The sequence below is a fragment of the Lissotriton helveticus genome, chromosome 3_1 (genome assembly GCF_964261635.1).
Source record: "Lissotriton helveticus chromosome 3_1, aLisHel1.1, whole genome shotgun sequence".
Taxonomy (NCBI): domain Eukaryota; kingdom Metazoa; phylum Chordata; class Amphibia; order Caudata; family Salamandridae; genus Lissotriton; species Lissotriton helveticus.
This window is the reverse complement of record NC_136061.1, coordinates 1,050,705,829-1,050,728,052: the sequence shown is the minus strand read 5'-3', so window position 1 is coordinate 1,050,728,052 and position 22,224 is coordinate 1,050,705,829. Positions and strand designations below refer to the sequence as shown.

General features: G+C 42.6%; 1 protein-coding gene across 1 annotated transcript in view; it reads right to left on the bottom strand.

Annotated features, from left to right (window-relative positions):
- LRP2 (LDL receptor related protein 2) overlaps nt 1-22,224 on the bottom strand; it is a 342,167-nt gene that overhangs the window by 258,298 nt on the left and 61,645 nt on the right. Inside the window, exons 3-8 of the mRNA XM_078681616.1 lie at nt 18,424-18,546; nt 13,023-13,139; nt 8,391-8,501; nt 6,249-6,362; nt 3,049-3,165; nt 686-829 (exon numbers count right to left, since the gene is read on the bottom strand). Of these exons, the coding sequence (XP_078537742.1) occupies nt 686-829; nt 3,049-3,165; nt 6,249-6,362; nt 8,391-8,501; nt 13,023-13,139; nt 18,424-18,546 (726 nt within the window). The remainder of the gene's footprint in view (nt 1-685; nt 830-3,048; nt 3,166-6,248; nt 6,363-8,390; nt 8,502-13,022; nt 13,140-18,423; nt 18,547-22,224) is intronic.

The window sequence follows — 22,224 nt, the reverse complement described above, 5'->3', positions numbered from 1 at the left end:
TAAATGTCGCCAGCTCCAAGCATTAAAAACTTGAAGAAAGGGACACATTGGATTACATCCATTCAAGTTCCCACTCAAACACTTTGAGCATTTTTAGGATAGAAAAGAAGAAAAATACACTAGAAAATGACAACTTTTAAAAATTGAAAATCAGATTTGTTTGTTGTACGAGATGAGCATTTGACGTTGGAATTCAGTGTATAAGTGGCTCTTCATTATTTTGATTGGTTGCGAGTTACGACGGAGTATGTCAAGCTTCCTTTTGTAGGAGGGCCGTAATGAAAATATGTGTTATGCCATTTTAGTGAACACAACATAAACCACAGAGTCATAAGTGTGTGCTTCACTGTGGTGATTTTTTTAATTTTCCAAGTTGAGGAAGTTTCAAATCCCACTGCTAAAGCTGATGGTTGTAAATATGTGTCCAGTGAAATATGTGTCCAGTCAATGTAATCGGTGGTAAATTGACAAAATAGTGAAATGAAACTGCCACAGAATATGCTCCAAAATGTGCCTATTTTTGTTGCATTAGTGAGCAAGCCCCACACATATATTGGTCTTCGACTACCGCATAATCCCAGTGGCCCTAACTATGCATAAACGTGTTTTCATCTCCCTAGAACAAGAACAAGCTCTCATTTGGTACATTCGATCTTCTGGCACATGTGACACTTTTGGCACTTACTGCAGTTCCTGAGGGCAGTGCTATTAGTTTCATCTTCCCCGGTAGGACAGTCCGCTGTCCCATCACACAACTTTTCAATGGGAATGCAGCGTCCAGACGTAGGACAGGCCCATTCACCTGGGAAGCACTCTCGGCGGCCACTTTCTGGGAGGGGAAACAGAAGTCACATTAGGTGAACATTCACTTCCTGTGCACTGGTGCCTTTAAAAAGCAAATTGATAAAATGTTTGTAATGTGGTATTTTGTATGTGTGTCTTCTTAGAAAGTGGGTACCAGAGTTGCAGAAGATGCTGAACTACGTTTGTCTTTGTAGGGCGTGGCCCAATGCCTTTCGTGTTGTCCCAATATAACACAATACCAATGATTTACAAAAAAAATTTGAATAACTTTGCATTTCCTAGGATACTTCTTGATCGTTACATTATTTCCATTAAATAAACCTCAAGGTTTGGTTACTGCAATGCCCAAGACAAAACATGCTCAACTATGAATGTTATGCATTCCCATCGAAAATGTGTGCATATTTTCTAGAGGACATATTTATAGCATATGTATATTTAATACTAGGGGAAATACTCCTACAGCACACAACAAAAAGAGGACTTTTCTGTAACAACAAAATTAGGGTCTAGGTAGGTCTTCGTCCCACTGCGGTTAGCGCCACTTAGGTACTTAGAGGCCACTGGTTTCAAATCAAGGAGGCATTCCATGGGTGATACATATGCACGTTATCATGCAGCCAGTCTTTTTTTTTTATGAAAAAACCTATAGAATAACAATAGTAAACATGGTGTTTTACTTTCTCCTTTCTTTTCCGACTTTGCATGTGTGTCGCACTGTACAGCACAAATACAATGTAGGAAAAGTTTAAAAAGTTGTCTAGGTATGGTATTTTGTACTGGAAGGGACCGTTCCAGTACAAGCCTATGCTAGACTCACGCACCCATATTTCACTATGGCGCTTGTGTACGTGGTGCTAGCCAACAACATTCTGCGACAGCGCTAGGGAAAGGAGAGGAGTGCCATATCTCTGTAGTTATGGGGATGTCCTGCTCTCTCCCTGCCAGGCAAACAGTGCAGCATTTTTGGCTGCTGCGCTGGGTGATACTTTGGTAAATCTGGCTCTTAGTCACATAATTCAAAAATAACAATCTTAATAGCACCATTATAACCAAAACATAAAAAGATGGCAACAAATAGTATGTCACAATGAAAACACCAGCATGCTATTGGTTTTCTTTAAACTTTCTTTCCAGGGGCTAAAATGGTGTTTAAAGTAACGTGCCCTTCTGCTGTTACAGACCGGGTGGCATGGGAGCCAGAAACGGACTCAACTACAAAAGCTTTCTCCTTCAAATGATAAACAAGGCCTTTACTTGTAGGGGGAGTAAATCCTGCCCACAGTCAGTGGAACATTAGTGAGTCTCATTTTAACTGAGCAACATGAGGTGGTGTACTGCAGAAGGACAGTGGTGTGGTGTGGAAGGAACGTGTTGGGCGATTCTCTCATGTGAAGGACCCCCCACAAGCTCCGAACCCAGAAGTCGCCAGGTCCAGTGTTGCCCACCCATAAGCTTCACCCAAAAAGCCTAGCTTAAGACCAGCAAAGCAATGGTCTTTGGTTTGAAATATTTTTCACTGTCAAAATGTTCCCCGTAATTCAAGGCGAATTTATAGCTCTTACAGAGGCAGTAGGGGGATCTCATTTGTACTCACGGGTGATTAATTGCGCTTTACAAACCCCTGATTGATTGATTTTTATGGGATATGCTCAATACCAACACGTCTTGTTGGAGCAGATGTGGCTTTGGCAGTTTGCCCCGCTAGTGCACAAACACTGCCAACACACCACATTTTGCATCTTGCTCACCTTCCATTTCTATTCTATTCTATTCTATTCTATTCTATTCTATTCTATTCTATTCTATGAGACCCTTAGGTATCCCATTTTGTAGGGAGAATTTGTTTACTACTGACTGAAACATTCCATTTTTGTCATTGAAAATAAATCTATTGTCTGCCCTCTAACAAGAGCCAAGAGTGCTGATGAGGTTCTCGGTTTTCTACTAACCCGTAAATAACATGGTGTGAACCTGTGAAAATTTAAAGGAAGGTGGTTTAAAATTTAGTAGGTTTGTGAAAAATGTATTTTTCCTCTCAACATATTTGCACAAAGGAAGAAGTACAGTTCTAAATCGAAAACAGATTTACAACAAGAGCGAAATTGGAATCAATATAGCTCTGGAAATGTATTTACTTTTCAATCAAGTCGAAGTGGTACTGCACCTTTAAGAGATGCAGCACCTAGCAAAGGAGCATCACTTGTTTAATAGACATTTAAAAGGGGTTGTCTTTGGCCATACCACATCCATCCTCATCAGAAGAATCCTCACAATCAAGATCTCCATCACAAATCCAGCTCTGGTGGATGCAGCGGCCACTGCCGCATGTGAAGTAGTTGCCTCTGCAAGTTGGGTAGCCTGAAAGAGAGAACACACTTTGGCTCAACACAACAGAAGTAGTCAATCCATACACCAGAGAAAAAAACACATTGTTTTTTCTGTTCATCCTGTACTGAAAAGGGCAATCGATTTAACCCCTTCCCTGCGCCGTGAATTCCGCTGTGGCGCAGGGGGCTAGGGGGTAAGCGCGGCACTTCCGTGCTCATGACGGAACCACACCCTCATGAGTCACGGGTGCGTGTGCTCATGATGGCCTGGTTCCGTCATGACCACGCCCGCTCATCAATTCGCCCGCGCAGGCGGGGAATCAGTGCCGCTTGGGCGGAGCGGCTGCAGTATGACGGAACCACGCCATCATGAGCACACACCGCCCGTGGCTCATGACGGCCTGGTTAAGTCATGAGCATCCAAGTGGTTAAAATATAGGGCATGATTAGGCTGTGGGGTTTTAGGTTTAAACCTATAATAACTGATAAAACCCCACTGAAAGAAAAATAGCCCTCACCGGTGAAAACATATAAACACTGAAAAAAACCTGCACAACCACAAACTAAATGTCACTCAAAGAAAGGAAAAAGAAAGTGAAAGAGTTCTTACTGAAGGGGTCAATAAAATGTAACTTTGTTATACAAGCTAGTAGTAAGAAAGGCTGGCTAACATTATTCTGCTTGAGTTTTGTTCTTTAGGGATGCCACTAAAATATTGTTTCTTCTTCCTTTTACTTTTTTCAGTTTTATGGCCTTTGGTCTAAAGATGCAGGGTTTAGTTTCACGTTTTAGGTTTAGTTTAATTATTTTATAAACTGTAGAGAATCAGGACATATCAAACTCACATTTGATATTTTGGCTGCATTATATTCTTCTGCCCACAGAGAATGGGTAAAAACCCTTAATACATCAGACCATAGTTTCTAGTGGGTCAGTATTGATAGTGGGTGAATTGCCAACACCTCAGGCTTTAAACATTAAATGCAAGGTATAGTGACAAGTATATATATCACCAAGCATCTGGGATAGTGGTGAAAACGTGACACCAGACTTTTGGAAAACATGGAATGCAGTGTCACTTGTTATGCTCTGCAAAAAAGGTTCTTTCCAAGTTCAACAAAGATTGGAGTGATATTGTTTGTATTTGTAGTGATTCAGCTACGTATATAAAAAATGTGTGATGACCTGTCAAAATTGATACCCAAGCTGAAGTGATTCCCTGTAGGAGATACTTGCCACTTGTTAGATGGTATGCTGAAAGCATCTTTACAATCTTCAGAGTTAATGAGGGATGCTATTGACTTTTTAGTCCATTCTGGTGCACTGTTTTCTTATGCCCAGGAACTAAAACGCAAATATTTAACATTTCGTGCTTTATGTGGCATCAAAGAAAGAGTCATCCCAACTGTCCCCCTTAGCTGACGGTTTTCAGCCCAAGGGGCTATGAATGCTGAGAGGGCCTTTTCACAGAAGTTTACATGGGAAGGAAAGCGCGAGCGCACATGACCAAAGACTCACTGAATAAGTATTGTATGGTGTACTACAATAAGATTAATTTGCAAAAATCTCTTTGGACCTCATATACACTATACGTACACTGTCTATATACCATGTTCTTTCAGTGCAGAAAGCAAACAATGATAAAAGCAAAACGTTCCATAAACACCGGAAAAACACTTTTTCTGTTGTTTTTAGTGGCGTGAAAATGTGTAACCACTGATAACAACAGTTTTTTAAGATATTTAAAACACTGAAAAAACCCCACCAGAATTTACCAAAAATAGAAACTGAAAACAGGACAGCCTAGGCATGATTTAGATTGAGAAGTAGGGCGACAGTGCAAAATACTCAGTTGCCTTGATGGAGAAACCATTCATATTCAGAGATGTCTGCCATCCCGCCAGACATCTCAAGTCATTGGCAGGAACTGCCATTACAATGGGTCCTGTCACTGTGCTAAAAGTTTGAGGGACGGCATGTCAAACATAACAGCCGCTGTTCAAACATTTAACAAGTTTTTACATTTGTAAAAAAAATCCTAAAGCAGTTTTTTCTTTTAAAGAAAATAAAAAATGACTTACACACCATAGGATTTACCTCCTATGGTGTGAGAAAAATTATATATATATATATTTTTGCTGCCCCTAACTGTCAGGTATTACCTGGCAGTGACTAACAGCAAAAATAACACATAACATTGTCCACTCTAAATCAGGCGGATGGTGGTATAGGTAAACCTCGAACTGCCCGCACTCTGTCAAGCACAGGAGTATGTCAGCAATGGAGCTCCCTCTCTGACATACTTAAGTCTGTCCACCTTACAATAGAGTACCAGCTCTACCAAACTTTAAAGCAGGCCTTCATGTCTCAAAGGCTGGCTTAATCTAGAAACCAGGTCTTGGAGCTACTGGCCTGGTAAAAGTTTACTTATAAAGGTAAAAGAAATAGTCAGCTCTGCTCTATGAAATATCAATGTTCCTTCACAAATTCTTCAAAATAGCAAGCTATTGATCAATATTGCAGCAATCTTTACACTTTACCCTATGAGTAATGGCAAGCATTACATGATTAACCGTAACACAAAGTAAGCATGTCCCATTGTTCCTTCGTTCAGGCCAGATCTGAAAGTTCGCCTCCTCAAATAGCATCGAAGCAACCAATAAAGCCACCGATCGAAGTTGTAGCGGGGACAATTAAGGAACACCTACGCCTCCCATACCTACGTTCATAGAGTCGTGCTTCCCATGTCAGATCTCGGCCTCTGATGCTTCAATACACAGTTCTCTATTGCTCTGAACTAAAGTCATGCTACATAAATACATACACATGCTTACACACATATATAGAGACGCTGGACAATGCAGCATAATACGTATAAATATAACCATTGCAAGAACAGTGTGAAAATGCTGTGTGCACGCCTTCTCGGTAGGGGTCAATTCTGCAAACACGCCAAGGAGTCTACTTCTTAAATAATGCTCAAGCCCATTGCATTAGCATGCTGAGGGATCTGCTCCATTGGCAGCCTCCTGGGTACCAGCTGTGTACAAGGAGCATGGAGAGCAACCAACCCAAGTGATAAACTAGAGCAGAAAGTAAATAAAAGCACAGTACTGCAGTTTCGCTCGTCGCTGCCGTCGCCACAGTCATCATCATGGTCGCAGATGTAGGATCGAGGGATGCACTCTTCATTGCCGCACTGAAACTGGTTGCTGAGACATCTTCGAGCTACAAAACAGGATGGGAGCGCTGCATTAGTACAAGTTACATTATAAGTGCAGAATTACAGACTAGAGTGACTGCAAAGAAAGAACACTCCTGGAACAAAAAGGTAAGGATATTACAACAGCAGGTGCCTGAAGAGAATGTCCACTGGTAGAGGGTCTTGGACTTTTAGATCTGACCCACATCAGCATCGCTTAAGAATTGGTCAGAGAGACTTACCATCTCGCTTTAAGTGAATGTATTAATATACAAAAGTGCAGCTCGTCATACCAACCATCATAACTAGCCCTACTTGTCACTGTTAGCTGAGGCAGGAGCTACAAATTTGTCGAATCTCAATGAAGATCAGTTTAGAAAAAAGTGACTATTCTTTTTATAAAAGTATTGCAGGTGCTGAACCTAATGAAACAATTACGTTTTATTCTCCAACTATGTGTCAGTTTCATAGAGCTTGAGAAGAAAGGTAGAGTTGCAGCACAGCTTTAGGACTGGGGTATTTGCAAATCTATGGAAGTGCTTTCTACGACATTCAAAAGGCGCATTCCTACAGTCTCAGCAGGACTATAAAAGATGTGCCCTCACACACAGGGAAGGTTCTTGCTGAACGTTTGAAACATGTTACATGTAAAAGAAGCAAAAGCTAATCCTTCCTCAGTAGTGGGGGATTTGAGACTGTTGCAAACAACCCAGGTGCTTGAAACTAAAATTAGAGAGACCATGGTAGAAAAGTGTCTGTACTAAAGTAACATAAAGACATCCCGTTCATCACTTTTTTGACGCTCCAGTGGTGCAACACCATTTTTCATATTTACAAGGTGGCGCTATGCCACTTTGCGAGGCTTAACCCCACCAACACCCTTGCAACATGGCACCAGCATGCAACATGGCAGCAGTGGGCTTGCGCTGGTGCTAGGCAGCTTTCCTTGCGCTGGAGAAACACAGGGCTGCGCTGTCTTCTTGTGAATACGGCACATCCCTGCATTTTGAAAATGGCGAAGCGCCGCACTGCCAAATTTGGCGCAGCTCCGCCCCAATGTGTTTTGTAAGCTCCTGTTGTCACGTGGTCACCTTCCTGCGTGCCACAGTCAATTGTACATTAAGATACGAATAGAAATGCAGCTTCATCGCGTGAGGCAGTCGCTGAAAAAGTTCACAGCATTTTGAGGATCACGTTTGATAGCCTGGCTAGGAAAATAGAGTTTGTGCCACTGCAAACAGACTCGCAACTTGTTCTCCGCTGATTGTACTGACAAAGATGCAGTCTCTTTGCCAGAGTGCACTGGCAACCGAAGCCCTTACACAGACACAGCCCTTCTGAAGCAATAGGTATAGCCATAAGCAGTGTTTTAAATGGGTCGGTACTCACCGGTACTGAGTACCGGCACTTCTTATTTTTATCACCCTGAGTACCGGCACTTCTCTATGGCCGAGGAGAGTACCGGTACCCATGGAGGGTAGGCCCATTGGCCTCTAGTGGTAGTAACCTTTCTCTTTGTCAAGCGAAATCACTTTTAAAGCCATGAGCTGTGCCCCCGCTGAACTATTCAGTATGGGCTCATTTGCATGATATCTTAGTGTTTGCTGTCATAATGTGTTGCAAGGAATCGAGGCAGCCCAGTTACAGCACAATGAGAAAAGCCATGGGAGGCTAAAAGGGCTTTAACCCCACCTGATTCTTTTGTGTGAGTGTATGCTTGTGTGTGCGTGGTTTTGTGATAAATATGACAAAATAAGGAAAGGTTAAAATAGCACAGTTTGACTTTCATTTTGTATAAGGAATTAACCTGATGTGTTTATAAAAAGACATTTCTCGTGTGTATTGCTATTAGTATATAAGCTGAAAAACTATGCATGTCTTGCATTTAGCCCCGCCCCTAGCCCCGCCCACTCACCACATTTAAATTAGTACCTGCACTATTTTTCCCCATTTAAAGCGCTGGCCATAAGCTAAATGATAAAACACAACAACGTTAAATCAGTGTCACCCACGTCAGAAGCAGATGCAATGGGCGCGTTATGTGGTGTACTTACTGCAGTTGCTTTCGTCAGACAGATCTCTGCAGTCCGTTCTCCCATCACAGCGCTGGCTTGTGTTATAACACGCTCCATTTGCACAGGACAATTGGCCACAGACAGGGTATACTACAAAAATAATGTTTTCGGAATAAATTGGACAATATCACATTAAGTTAAATAACATTTGCAGCTCAAATAAAAACATATTGTGGATACATTCCCTCAGTTAATGTTGGTGTTAGGGCTGCTACACCATAGCAGAGCCCTTCACATTTCATATCACTTGCAAACTAAGTAGACATTGATGGCATTTTTATTTACTACGAAAGTGGGGAATGGTCACAAAAGCAAGCAACAACTAGCACCCAAATTGTTCCATTTTGGTCCACCGACAAAAAACACGTGTGTGTTATCACTATGTGTTAATATTTCAAACTGGTTGGACAAAATGTAACACAATGTGCTGTATAATTTGCCTTTGACTGCATAATGTTATTTCTAATTTGCCTTTCTTTGTGGCATACAGTTGCTACCTGTGTTAGTGAACTCTGCTGGATATTTCCGCCCTCCGCTGCCTCATAATTTCAGTAGATCTGGTGTTAGGATAACACACTATGAGAAAGGGTGGGCTCCACGAGGACAGCTGGTCAACACATGCCTATCTGATACACCCCAGCAGCATGTTTCAAATTTCGCCTGTGCGCCCTCCACAAACAAAACTCCAGCTCACAAAAATACATGCGTGCACACACATGCACCAAACGTCTACTCCTACGTGCAAGCTTAGACGCATGCCACACACCTACAAACGAAAACACACACCACATGCACGCACACTGAGCTATGCTTTCTTCCTCCAACGCTGCATTGCCCTGCTTGCTACAGCTAGCTGAGCTCAGGGGCGGCCTTAGGCATGTGCAAGCTGTGCACCTGCACAGGGCCACCAAACCCCAGGGGCCACCACGCCAATATATATCCGTAATATAATAATCCTCTGAGGATGGATACATATTTGAGTGACGGCCCCTGGCAGGGATTTGGCGGCCTCAGACTCCGTTCCACTTCCAAACACCCTGACCCCCCCCTCTACACTGGCCTCCACGCGCCACCCCGCCTGGACCCCCTCTTCCGGGGCCCCCTACCTATGCTCCCTGCCCAGGGCCGCCATGAGCCTAGAGCCGCCCCTGCTGAGCTGATTCTTTCCTCCTTCACGTTGCCTGCCATTCCCTTCTAAGTGCAACTTCTAAACACGTTGGGGCGTATTTACAAGCCTTAAAGCCACAGGAGCGTCACTTTTTTTGATGCTCCGGTGGCGTTGCCTTGTAAATATGCTCCTTACCGCTGCAGTTTGGTGCGTCGTAGGGGCGGGCAACGGGTGTTGCAATGGTTGTGGTGCCGCACCACCTATTGCTTTTTGATGCTGCCCCGTATTTACAAGGATGGAGCAGCGCCAAAACTAAGGCCAGGTAAAACCCGGTCTTAGAATGGCAATACAAGGAGAAATAATACATTTCTCCTTGTTTTTACTCTTTCCGTGTGTGTTGCATTGTGCAGCACACATGGAATGAGCAAATCGCAGTTATTGATTGTTTATGTGCAGGAAGGTGTCCCTTCCGGCACATAAGCAGTCGCCCCTGCAGCTCAGGCACACTTGCAACATGGCACAAGGGTGCCTGCTCTAGGGGAAACGCAGGGGTGCACCGTATTTTTTAAATCCAGCGCATACTTTTATTTTGAAAATGTCAGAGCGTGGCGTTGCCAAAGTTGGCATAACACTGCGCACCGGCATTTTCTTGTAAATGCCCCCTGTTATTCTTAAGCATATCTGAGAGCACGGATTTCGAGCCCATATATCATTTGGCTTAAGTCCCTGATTGTAGTTCCAGTTATGTATTGTTACTGGCTTCTAATGTACGATTTATTAGTGTTTAAAGACATATCTCGTTATTTTATATTAGCCATTTAAAATGCCATTCTTTGTTTTTCTACTCGTTTGCAGTCCATGCCATGAGGTGATAGAGGAAACTGCACTTTTTAAAGCGATCCTAATTTTGGGAAACCAAGGCAATGAAAATAAAGTGGTCTGTACCCCAGTCTGTTTCTTTGGCACTCATGGCGGGTGCCTGTGTGTTTTCCATGGATCATGGCCCCAAGGAGGCAGCAGCAGTCTGAGATCAGGGTTTATCAGCCCATCATCAAGGTCACATGGAGAGACTCCATGTCCTCAGAGACACGAGGACCAGTCCCGGGCTTTCCTTTTGCAAATCTTTGTTTCAGGGTGTGTTAGTCCGCTTTACTACGTTGAAATGTACCAGGACTTCAACTCCCAGAATGCATAAAATAGTTAAAGGAAACCCCTGGACTGAAAAATGGTGTCCCAAAGGACATGGAAATCATGTGATACCCTTACATTCGCACATTTCAGCCAGAAGATCATAAAACATTCCGTAGAAGGTCCAGCTGTGGAGATGCAGAAGAGGATGGCCAGTTAAAAAAATAGTTCAATCCAATGTTTATATAAAATGGTAAAATGCTATCTGTAAGCATTCAAAAATATTGGTAATGTATTATTAATACTTAAATTGCAAAATAAAGTTGAATATAATTTGCCACATTGAGTTAAGCCAACCAAGAAAAAGGATGTTCATAATGACAGCCAGGTTACAAAAATGGATGGACATTTTAGAAAATCTTCTAAGTGGTGAGGTGAAGGGCCGGACTGGCTACTGGGCATTATGGAATGCTTCTGAGCTGGGGGATGATTTCCTTGATGGGGACCTGCGTGTACTGGGCGAAATTCGTTTTACTTTAATTATTTCGAAGTACACGCAGGTCTCCATGAACAAAATCAGCCCCCACCGCAGTGAAATCAGCCCCCAGCTCGGCAGAATTCCAAAACGCCCGGTAGCGATTCCGGCCCTGGTGAGGTGCCACTTTGGCTTAAATGTGGAAAACTCCTCCGTCAACGCTGTGTGAAGAGCTTCTTCATTAACTGCGCATTGGAAATTTGGATTCACCAAATTTGGCAAAATAGAGAAGGATCCCTGCTGAGCAAACCCCTGTCAGATGTATCCGCAGAAGCAAGCAGAAGAACCACGAGGCCAGGCCTTTATATGGCTGCCATTGAGTAAAAGCAGTCATGGAAATAAAGTTTCCAGTACTAACATAAATAAGCTTTGGGTGTTACTCTTCGGTGCACCTGAAAGTCATACACAGATATCAACAGTAAGGGCCTAATTTAAGGGCCGGGACACTCCGTGGAGTAGCAGAGCACTTTACAAATGCCCATTTATTCATTCATTCATTCATTCATTTATTCATTCATCCATTAATTTAGAGTGTGATGGATAGAATACTTCGCAACAAACGCGAAGGGATATCTTCTCCACAATATTCCAAGTGCAAACGGCAGATGGAATATCTGGTACGTTTGTGATGGAGTATCTTATCCGCCATACTCTAAATGAGGCCCTAAGACCCGAACTCTCTGTGACACCTTTCCGACATCATCCTTTGTTGATATGAAACTATAAAAGTAAAGTATTTCATCGATATGTGCCTGCTATCATTTTTCTATTTAAATATACCATAAATGAAAAACTCCTGTTTTCAAATAATCTTTCATTTAACTTTAGAAGTAGGCAGACATATTTACCCCGGAGTCTCCAGTATTTTGAATCTAAATTATATCAAAAAGCAGACCTAGATGGACTGACTCACAAAGTCATTTGCAGGTGTATGCCCACTTAGATAAGCAAATGACTCAATTTAAGAGAGTCAGATATTCAAGGTAAGGTGACCTAGACACATAAATCCATTTACTCATGTGCAATATTACTTCATAATTAAGTAATATTGTGTGTGAGTAAATTCCACTCAATTTAGTAAGGAGTGTGCATTCCAGGGTGTGGTTTTCCATGGAAAGTCTGGGAATAACCATTAATTGGAATGTTTGTGAGTATTACCATATAATATTTGACCCATTCCCACTATGGAATTGCTTGGAGATTTACTCCTGCAAAAAACAGGAGTCAATTTCTTTCCTGGAAGGAAGGGAAATAGAGCACCTACAACATTGGTTATTGTGTGGGGGCCATTGTCGCATGAATAATTGTGAACTATGTACAATTGTGCCTGCAGAAATGCTTCCGCATGGCTGCAATTGCATATTCACAAAAATATGCCGCAACAGTTGCAAGTTTGGAGGCATACCCTGGAAAACCTTTGTGAATTCATAAAAGGAGTAAGTCTACACACATGCAAGGTTGTAAACCTCCTGGCGAAGATTTACTCATTTATTGTGAATCACACCCACTGTGTTTCACAACTAAGTACTGCTGAAGCATTTTTACTTGAGGTTTTCTGATATCTTTAGTTTCACAAATTTTGAATGCTTCAAATGTAGGAATGAATATCCCTCTGCAGCACAATGAGGCCAGTAAGGCTTCACCACAATCATATAACTCCATCAGGAGGACATCAGCGCTAATCCGCGAAAGAATCTGCAGCGAAATGCTGATAACAAGAAGCATATTGTGACCATTGATGTCTGTCAACGAGCCCCTTAATCTTACAAATTGATTAAAATGCCAAAGAAAGCAGAGGGTGAAATCAAAGCTGGTGTTAACGTATAAAAGAGAAACTCACGGCAGCCCCTTTCGTCAGCTCCATCGGAGCAGTCCCTGACGCGATCACAGCGGTAACTCTGCGGTACGCACACTCCATCGGAGCAGGTGATTTGCTGACTTGAACAGGTCCCCGCCGCTGTAAAATATACAACACATGGTTACATTTTTTGTTAATTTGACACATTCTGGATTTCAAAGGTGAAGGAAGGGGTGGTGGGTCTCCTGATTAGGTATGATGACAATAGTATTAGGAGCCATTATGTTTTATAGATGTTAGCCTCTTTTTCTTTACGCCTTGATCATTCTTCGTTCAAATTACCATGGATAGAATCATATGGTGAGGGCAAGTAGCCACCCTGCTGAGCCCCCTAAGTGCTACAAATTTAGATGACCCCATCAGGCATCATTTGCTAATCCTCCTAGAAGAATCCCTTAGTCATGATACGCCTGCAGAGGGCCTACACTCCTCCTCACTTGATCAACTGTGACATCTACCACCAAGAGACTGCACACGGCTTCCAACCTCTCAAGCCACTCTCTGTGTCGCACAGCAAATCAAGGTGCTACACCCCCTGTTTGGTTGTGACAAAGAACAACGGACCAACTTGGTGTTATCAAAATTGAAAATAGAAAGTGTTGGATAAAAACTGGGCAAATCATGTCGATAGGCCAAAGTTTGTTCAATACTACAGGCATACGTGTGCTTCCAGATATAGAATGTGATGATACATATTAGAGAGAACTCCTCTCCATGGTCAGGCAGAAGGGTGCGTTTTTTCTGCTGCTTAATTACCACCACACTCTGCCTACCTTGCCCTTGCAGTTCTTCCTCTGATCAGATCAGACCTCCTCTCCCCAACCACAACTCGTGGGGGTCATTGTGATGTTTTCATGTCATACCTTACAAAACCTATTTCTGTCGGATGCAGGATTCACTTAATACGTCACTCGGTGCTTGCAAAGCTATTTATATTGGTAGACTGAGGCATAGACAATGATATCGGCAGCTGATATGGTGAACTGAACTGGGACGTACCCCTAATCCCATTACTATGGAGGAAATACTTCTATTAAGCTATTCAATGTTGCTACTCTTTGGAGGTGCAGAGACACCCCAAAATGCAAAGTTTGAGGTCTGACTTTCACTCAGCATCTCGCATGTTGTCAAGCATGGCCCATTTCTCAACACATGGCTCATGACTATGTGCCAGGGATTAGCCAGAATCAAGTTGAATAGATGCTGCCTGGGGTCATTGTATAGTATTCCTTGACACTTTAAAGCACAAAAGCATTTAGTCCTTCAATGGACAAGGCCCCTGGAAAATTGGCGCTCAATCCCTGATCCTCGCTGCTCCATACCCACATGGTCTCTAGCGTTGCAACACGTCATAGGAAGTAATCCCTCTTCACCTGATGACACTATCATGTGTTACATTCCTTGCATGATCCGTTCACCTCCCTTAGCGTTGTGACACAGCAGAATTGTGGTATGTACCAATCAATGTATATCGTTAATTAAAAAATTTATAAACTAGAAGGGACGCTTTGAAAGCACTGCTCCTGAACTGAAATATTCTTATCCTAGACAAGGAAGGAAAAGGCAGTTACTTTCTTCCAGATGAGCCCCAAACATCTCAGAGAGAAGAACCTGAGGGTTACAAGTGGATCAGCAGCTGGCTATGGAGCGTAGCCAAGGTACTGCCACTTCTTCACTAAGATTCTTTGTAAAGTTTCTGGACAAACCAAAACATTCACATATTACACATCTTTTTTCTAGAGGCTCATTTGTTCATCTTCTAAAGTGTATCTTGGGCCACTTCCCATTTATTTCTAGTTAAATATTTCCACATTGTTAGCATTTTTTCTTTATGAAAAAGCCACCACTTTGAGTTCTGGGCATACCAAAGGTGACCACACCCCTCCAGTTCAGTACGGATATTGTTTCCAGTCCTAGTCTGCAGTGGGATAGCCTAATGCATTCTGGGTGTTGGTAGTCTTGTTAGCCTTGTTTTGCTTCCACTGAACTAATTGGACTAACCCGCCTAAACTCAATGATTCGTAGATAAATGGTTTAGGACTGGAGTAAGTGTCCATAAAGACCCAGAGTGTGGCGGTCATTTAAGGCATACCATGACTTTTATAGGTGTTTTGAAATGGTCCCGACCAGTGTTAGCACTGTACAAAAACAATAAATAAAATAGAATCATACATTTATTTATTTATTTATTTATTTATAAATGATTCATATATTGCTCTACCTGGTATTTGGCCTGAAGGTCTTAGCTGTGAATCCTGCTCTAGGGTGGTGTGGATATTGTTGATGAGATTTACAGGACACAAGAAAAACACCAATACCTTTCTCTAAAGAAAGTGGAGTCTGGTAAAGGAACACTCCAAGATGTATTTATTGATTTAGTTATTTATTTACTTATTTATTTATTTATTTGAGGAGTTTTATATAGCGCGAACATGACCCGAAGGTGTCAGAGCACTTTACAGAGTGAGCACAACCGGATAACATGAGGAACATAACGAGTACCTAAGAATGCATGGTAACGATAAAGGAGTAAAGCGTGAAGGAAAGATTGAGCACATTACGGGTGTAATTCAGATTGCAATTTCCCTCGCCGTCATTCATTTCATTGGGAGATTAAATTCACTAGGTCTTTGCCACATCAAAGCACTGCCTGTGGAGTCCATGAGACCTTGGCTCGTGCGGCACAATGGCTGCCAGGTCAACGGTGGTCCTTTTCAAATTAATAATCAGCTTCGCCGGGTGAGCCCCACTGGGCAAAATAGTCGGTGCCAAGTTTTGAGTGCCTTCATCTTTTTTCAAAGTGTATCCTTCAAGAATCAGCTGACGGATTCAGAGCCGGTCCACACCTCCTCAAATTCCTAGCGCCTTACTGTGTATGTGACTCAAAATAATCTCCTCTGCTAGGTCCTCAGTTATCAGAGAGGCAATTACGGAAGTGGGTACCAGGCACTGCAAACTGCAGTGTGTTGACACAATTCCTTGTGTCCAGAAAATAAGCTTTTGTTGCAGCATTGCAAGTTGTTGTTGTACATTGATGGTTATACCTTAGAGCCTGTTGACTGCTCTGCATGATCGAGTAGCAAACTGCTGCAGAGGTCTGAATATTTCTTTCTGAATTAATGTGATATTCTATAGTGGTGTATTGCTCAGTGCTTAATTTGAGCCAATGGTTTCCGGTGGTGAGAACTGTTTATTTATTTATTTACGGAGTTTTATAAAGTGCGAATTTGACCTGAAGGTATCGGGTATCAGAGCGCTTTACATAGCACCAGTTGCATTACATGAGGATACATTCCTTTTTGTTAGGCACGGGGAGATTAAGTGATTTGCCCAGAATCACAGGATGTTCAGCGTCGTTGCTGATAATCAAACCCAGTTCCCCAGATTCGAGGTCGCCCGCCCTAGCCGTTAGGCCATCTACTCTCTGACAGTCTGCCACTTGGTGACATTAAATGCCTGATATAAAGATGAGCACAACAACAGTTGTTTATTAATTCACCATACATCAAAAATAATGAATACCTGCTTCCCAAGCCATTTGTGTAGCTTTGGAGGCCTGGAATAGTTGAATTGTTACACCTATATTTATTTATTTACAGAGGTTTATATAGTGTGAACTTGACTAGAATCGGGTATCAGAGCGCTTTACATAGCACCAGTTGCATTACATGAGGATACATTCCTTTTTGTTAGGCACGGGGAGATTAAGTGATTTGCCCAGAATCAAGGGATGTTTAGCATCATTGCCGAGACTCGAACCAGTGCCCCAGATTCGAGGTCGGCCGCCCTAGTCGTTAGGCCAACTCCTCTCTTCCTTTAGGAGTGTGATTGTCAGTAGTTATGTTAGTAATGTCATTTGCAGCACTGGCAGGTACAATGGGTGGAGGAAGCTACAGTGGACTGGTAATGGCTCATGGAAGGATACTGAGAACTTTGAGCAGTTAGAAATGTAAAGATGTGTGGCCAATGGAAATACAAGAAAATAATATATTTAATGAAAGTATGGCGGGCTGTACTCTGTTCTTCCAAGTCAATGGAGGGATTTACTCTGCCGTCATGATGGAGTGTAGCTTGACATATTTACAGATTTCCACCAAACAGGCAGAGAGCTCAGTGCATTCCTCAGAGGTGCTGCCAAGGCTCTTCCACTAAAGGCATAGAAGCTTTTCTGTGCAGGCACCAACTTCAATGCAACAGCACATCAGCATTTTGTTTTTCAAAAGCCGGAAGTAGAAGTTTGCTGTTGAAATACAAAACATGAATGACCCTGATGTGTTGTGCGTTTTTTTCCAGTGGTTGGAATCATTAATCCTATTTGCTGTTCTGGACCGCCAGGTGTGCGCTGCCAGTACCGAACAAGGCAATATTGGCGCAACCGTCCTTACTAGAGTTGATTGTCTGACATCTATTGACCGAAGGATCAATGTCATTCAGACCACTGATCAAAGGTTTGCGTTGGTGGAGCCAGTGTGGACTCCACCTTCAGAAGTGCAGGAACTGCACATTTTCCAGATATGGAACTCCTCCATGTTTTTGGCAGAAAACTGTGTTTACCAAACTCTAAAAATAATGCTACTACTCACAAAATGAGATTCATGCACTTGTCTATATTTTTTACATTAATCATGTTTATGAAGTAATGCTGTATTATGTTTCCTAGACGCAGGTCAGCCTCCAAATAAGCTCTGTAGAGTGATACTTTTCTTACGGCTTTTATGTATGATATGTGCCTTGATACGATTCTGCCTGGGCAGCTGGCATGTGATCCTAAACACTAAAGTCTGTGTCTTCCTGTCAAGTAGTTTTCTATAAGCCTGATAGTAGAATATATAAGATGCATATACGTTTCAGTAGCCCAGCCGGTTTAAAAATCTGGCCAAGACCAATGCTTTTATGCTGGGAAGAGGCAGGAGTTGGAGAAGTTGAAAACACAACAGTATGCCTTATGCTTGCTTTCTCTTTAGAAAACCTCTAAAAACCGACCTTTAAAAACCGACCTCCACTAAGCTGTAGCACTAGCTTCCATTTTCATTCAATCTTATTCTCAACCCAACAAACTTCAGCGTACATATGCCTAATCAATAACATTAAATGATTCGCTGCCACCAACAATTTCTATTTTCTGATTGACTTAGGCCTTCTTATATGGTATCCTAAATATTATATCAGATTATTCACTATGGTAAAATACACATTTTTAAAATATGTTAAATTGTAACAATTGAAGTAGTGCAGTGAATGGGAAACAGATCGACGTTTTATAGAGATGTCTACAGTGATGCTGTCTTTATGTAACAGCCAAGTATGAAGCCGAAAATGCCAGAAATATGTGTTCCTGTTGAAGAAGAGGGTCTGGCAAAAAGTAGCCCCACAAATGACTTACAGCACTGCTGACGTTCATCAGATCCATCGTCACAATCTTCTTCACCGTCACAAACCCATGATCGAGGGATGCAGTCTCCGTCACTCGAACACCGAAATTCATTTGCTTCGCAGGTAGATGGAGCTACAGAAAAAAATTAAATTAAAAATAAATTAAAATGATGCTTTCAACACCAAAGCAGACTTGTTTCCAGTGGCGTTGCTGGGGGAGGGGCACTGTTTTTGGAGGCGGTGGAGGTGGGCAAGTCATGTCTGTCGACTGCCACCACCACCCGTCCCCTGAGAACAAGTTGTCCATCACCCGCCAGGACCCCCCTAACCGCCAAGGGAACAAGCTCTTACCTGCACCGGGCGGGAAACTTAGGGTCTGCCCTGGATGTCAGTAGGTCTAGCCACTGCCTGTTTCTTTCATTATTCGAACTATCTCTCCTGTTTACTTCATTTGTCAGACCCAATATCACCATACAATATTTCTTGCTTATATACAAGTGCCATTCGAAATGTTAAATTGAGAAATTGGTAAAATAGGGATAACTGGCAAAGTTATTTTGTATCATTTGTTCTCTTAAAGTTACATATATGACTACACATTCCCATTGAAACTTATTTCAAATAAAAAACGAGGACGGAAGCACTGGTTGTGCCCCTCTTAAAGAAAATGTATATTGGTTTTCTTTAAAGAACTCCACTGCAATACGATTGCATTGTTGATTTATATGCCATTTTCATTTCATGACAAATTTTCCAATGCATGATAAAATGATAAAAATTACAGAAGCAAAACAAAAGAATAATACAAGAATGATAAGGAGCAGATAAAAGAAATCTGGTTATTAGTTGAGAGGGGTGGAAACGTGACTCAATTAATAAACATCATCTTGGTCAAGATGACCCACAAAAGTCACTAATAACCTGTTCTTTATGCAGGACTCAAACAGTAATAAAGTGAAAACACAACTCGAGAAAAATCCTAAATCAATTTAAAACAATAGATCTCATTTTAATAAATACAATGACATCAAAATGTCAACCATCCAATAGAAATGGAGTTATGATTGTTTTAAGTTTCAGTTGAGAATTGCACCAAAAAGCACAAAGTGCCACTCATACTCATCCGGTCACTAGGGTGAACTCATAAGTTCGGGCATGGGTCAGGTACAAAGTCCAAGTTCGTCACCTTAAAAGTTTTACCTTCCAGCGGGGGCCGGCACAAGTAAGCGAGGTGAGGCGGAGCAGGGCATGGCCGGTGGGAAGCCGACAGACAACGGCATATGTATTATTTATTTAATGATACCTATTCCGTCGTCTGTTGACTTCGCCCCGACTGCGTTTACCTGTGTTGGACGCCGCTGTTCCCTTCTCATGCCCAAGTCTGCAGAAGGAGCTGCAGATGGTGGTTGCCATTGACAGGGTCCTCGCAGGAACATGTCAGGTGTCTCAGACGGGCACTGTTTGGCACGAAGAGTTGTTGCTGGAGGTTCACGTTGGTGGTCAACATGGCCTGTCACCCCTGGCACTGGGTCTCAGAGATGACACGAAGAGCAATTCAATATTGGAAATTTGAGGAGGTGGGTGTCTCGGAAAATCATTGTTTTGGCTTGAAACGTGTGGTGTAGCACATTCCTATTATCCTTCATTTTACTGTATTTGTATTGTGTTCCCTTTAAGTGCTCGTGGGCTGAGCGTGGCATAGAACATTCCTTAGTCTCTTACGGATTCCAATCCAGGGCATCAGTTGGTGTCAGTGTCCTGGAGTGGAAGCCGTGCTGCCTGGTGCTCGTCTGTTTCCATATGTTCCTTCCTTATTTGGAATAAAGCATTTAGAGCATCACTACATCCTTGCTTCATTACAAAAAGTCCACTTCACAGTTGCAAGGAACTCAAACTTTCTGGATTTTCAACTTGAGTTTACGAGTAATGTACTCTGATGCCAGTCAAGTGTCTTGGGGATCAGGACTGACAACTGCAGAGGCCAGTAGCAGGGCTCAAGCAGGTCCAGGCAGGTCCAGTTTGGGCCTGTCAACTAAGCAGTTGCAAGGAGGCCTTCGGAAGCTTGGTGTGTCCCTGTAGCTCAAATAGGTCAGACACTTGTTCTTTGGAGCCTTGGGTCATGGTAAGCAGGTCCAGTCATCTTACTTCTTCAGACAGCAGAGCAATCCTTCTTCTGAATATTTTGCAGGTCTAGGAGTGTTCTGATGAGAGGTTCTGAAGGTGCCACTTTTATTCCCAGTGCTAGCCTGTGGCTGGGGATGCCCCGTTTGTCTCACCCCCACCCCCCCACCCTTTCCTGGATTTGGCTCCAAACAGTGTAAGGTAGCAAAGGGCAGGCAGGCCTAGGTGTGAGCTGCATTTGTCAATAGCAGAGCAGGCAGCCCTTAGAAGTCAGAAAGCCTTGATGCTACCCTTTGAATCTCCGTAGTACAATCATCCAGGATATCCTTACTTTCCTGAAATGAACTTCACATATTCACAAGTGTGAAACGTCGGCGGCGGCACACAACACTAATGTCGACTTGTTAGACCCGGCATTCTTGGCATGGTTTCCGCCTACTTTTTTTGTCACGCAGGGTGCCTTTACGTGTCCTTGTACATATGGGGCAGCAAAATGCACCCCCAGTGCGTCACAAAAATTGATTCACCGGCAGCACAAGGGGCTTGTAAATAGGCCCCTGAATTGGTACCTGCCAAGACAGTGTATAACAGGTCAGCACCCTTATGCATTTTCAGAACATTATTACACATTAATGAGTGTTTTTAAGACAAAAATAAGTTGCTGCCACTGATTGCCTAGCATTTGGAAGTGGGTGGCAGCCACAAGACCCTTTCAGGAATATGTGGAGCAACACAATAACTTCCATGTCCTAGAATTAAGTTTCAAACTAATGAATGTGGAAAAACTCTAGAGTTTAATATCTTCCACACACCCGTACACACTAGCTGACCTGATTGTGTTGAACCTACATGCATCCTCAGATACCAGTGGTCTCAGCTTTGCATTAACAAGCTGAGACAGTGTATGTAATTTTGAGGTGATTCCCAGTGACCATCAGTGTTGCCTGAAGCCAAGTTAACATTAGAGAACAGCATGGACTAACCTGTAGATACTCACAAACATTTTCAATTGGGTCACAAAGTATGGTCTGTGGTGAGCGCGAGAGTCACATTGAGGCTAGCAGGATGGGAGTGGAGCTTTATTAGATTATTTTCCTGTACTTCAGTTGGCTTGTAATGAAAGCTTCCCCATTAATTTAACATCTTTTTGAATGTTAGGATTCTCTAAAGTAAACAGTAGCTCAGTGCTGCTTTTAATTCAGGGGCCGCATCTGAAGGTCAGGACGGCCGCAGGCAGCCCCAGGGCCGTACTTTGAGTATCAATGGACTAACCGGTCATTTAGGTCAGAGGGATTTTGTGAGACTTAATGATGCCAACATACATCTACTGTGCTATTGATTAAGGCAGTTTTATTTATGTGTGCCCCATCTCTAGGCACAACTCCAGCCTTGTAGGAAATTTGAAACAGAGTGTAATTTGTGATCCGGACATTATCTTTCCCCCAAAAAAAGAATGCATTAGTCTAAGCAACCAAATCCCAAGTAGCCATACCCAGCAAGATCATGTTACTGATGTGGAGAAGCAACTAAGTAAAACTGACCAGATTTGTGGTCATGCCACAATTGTACTCTATTCACTACTGCCATCCACATCATGTTTAACGCGCTCTGTAAGAAGTGTACAAGATACTTAAAGAAGCTGTGCCCCCCTTGTACACCATACCTCATGCAAATAGCAGAGCTTCTTCCA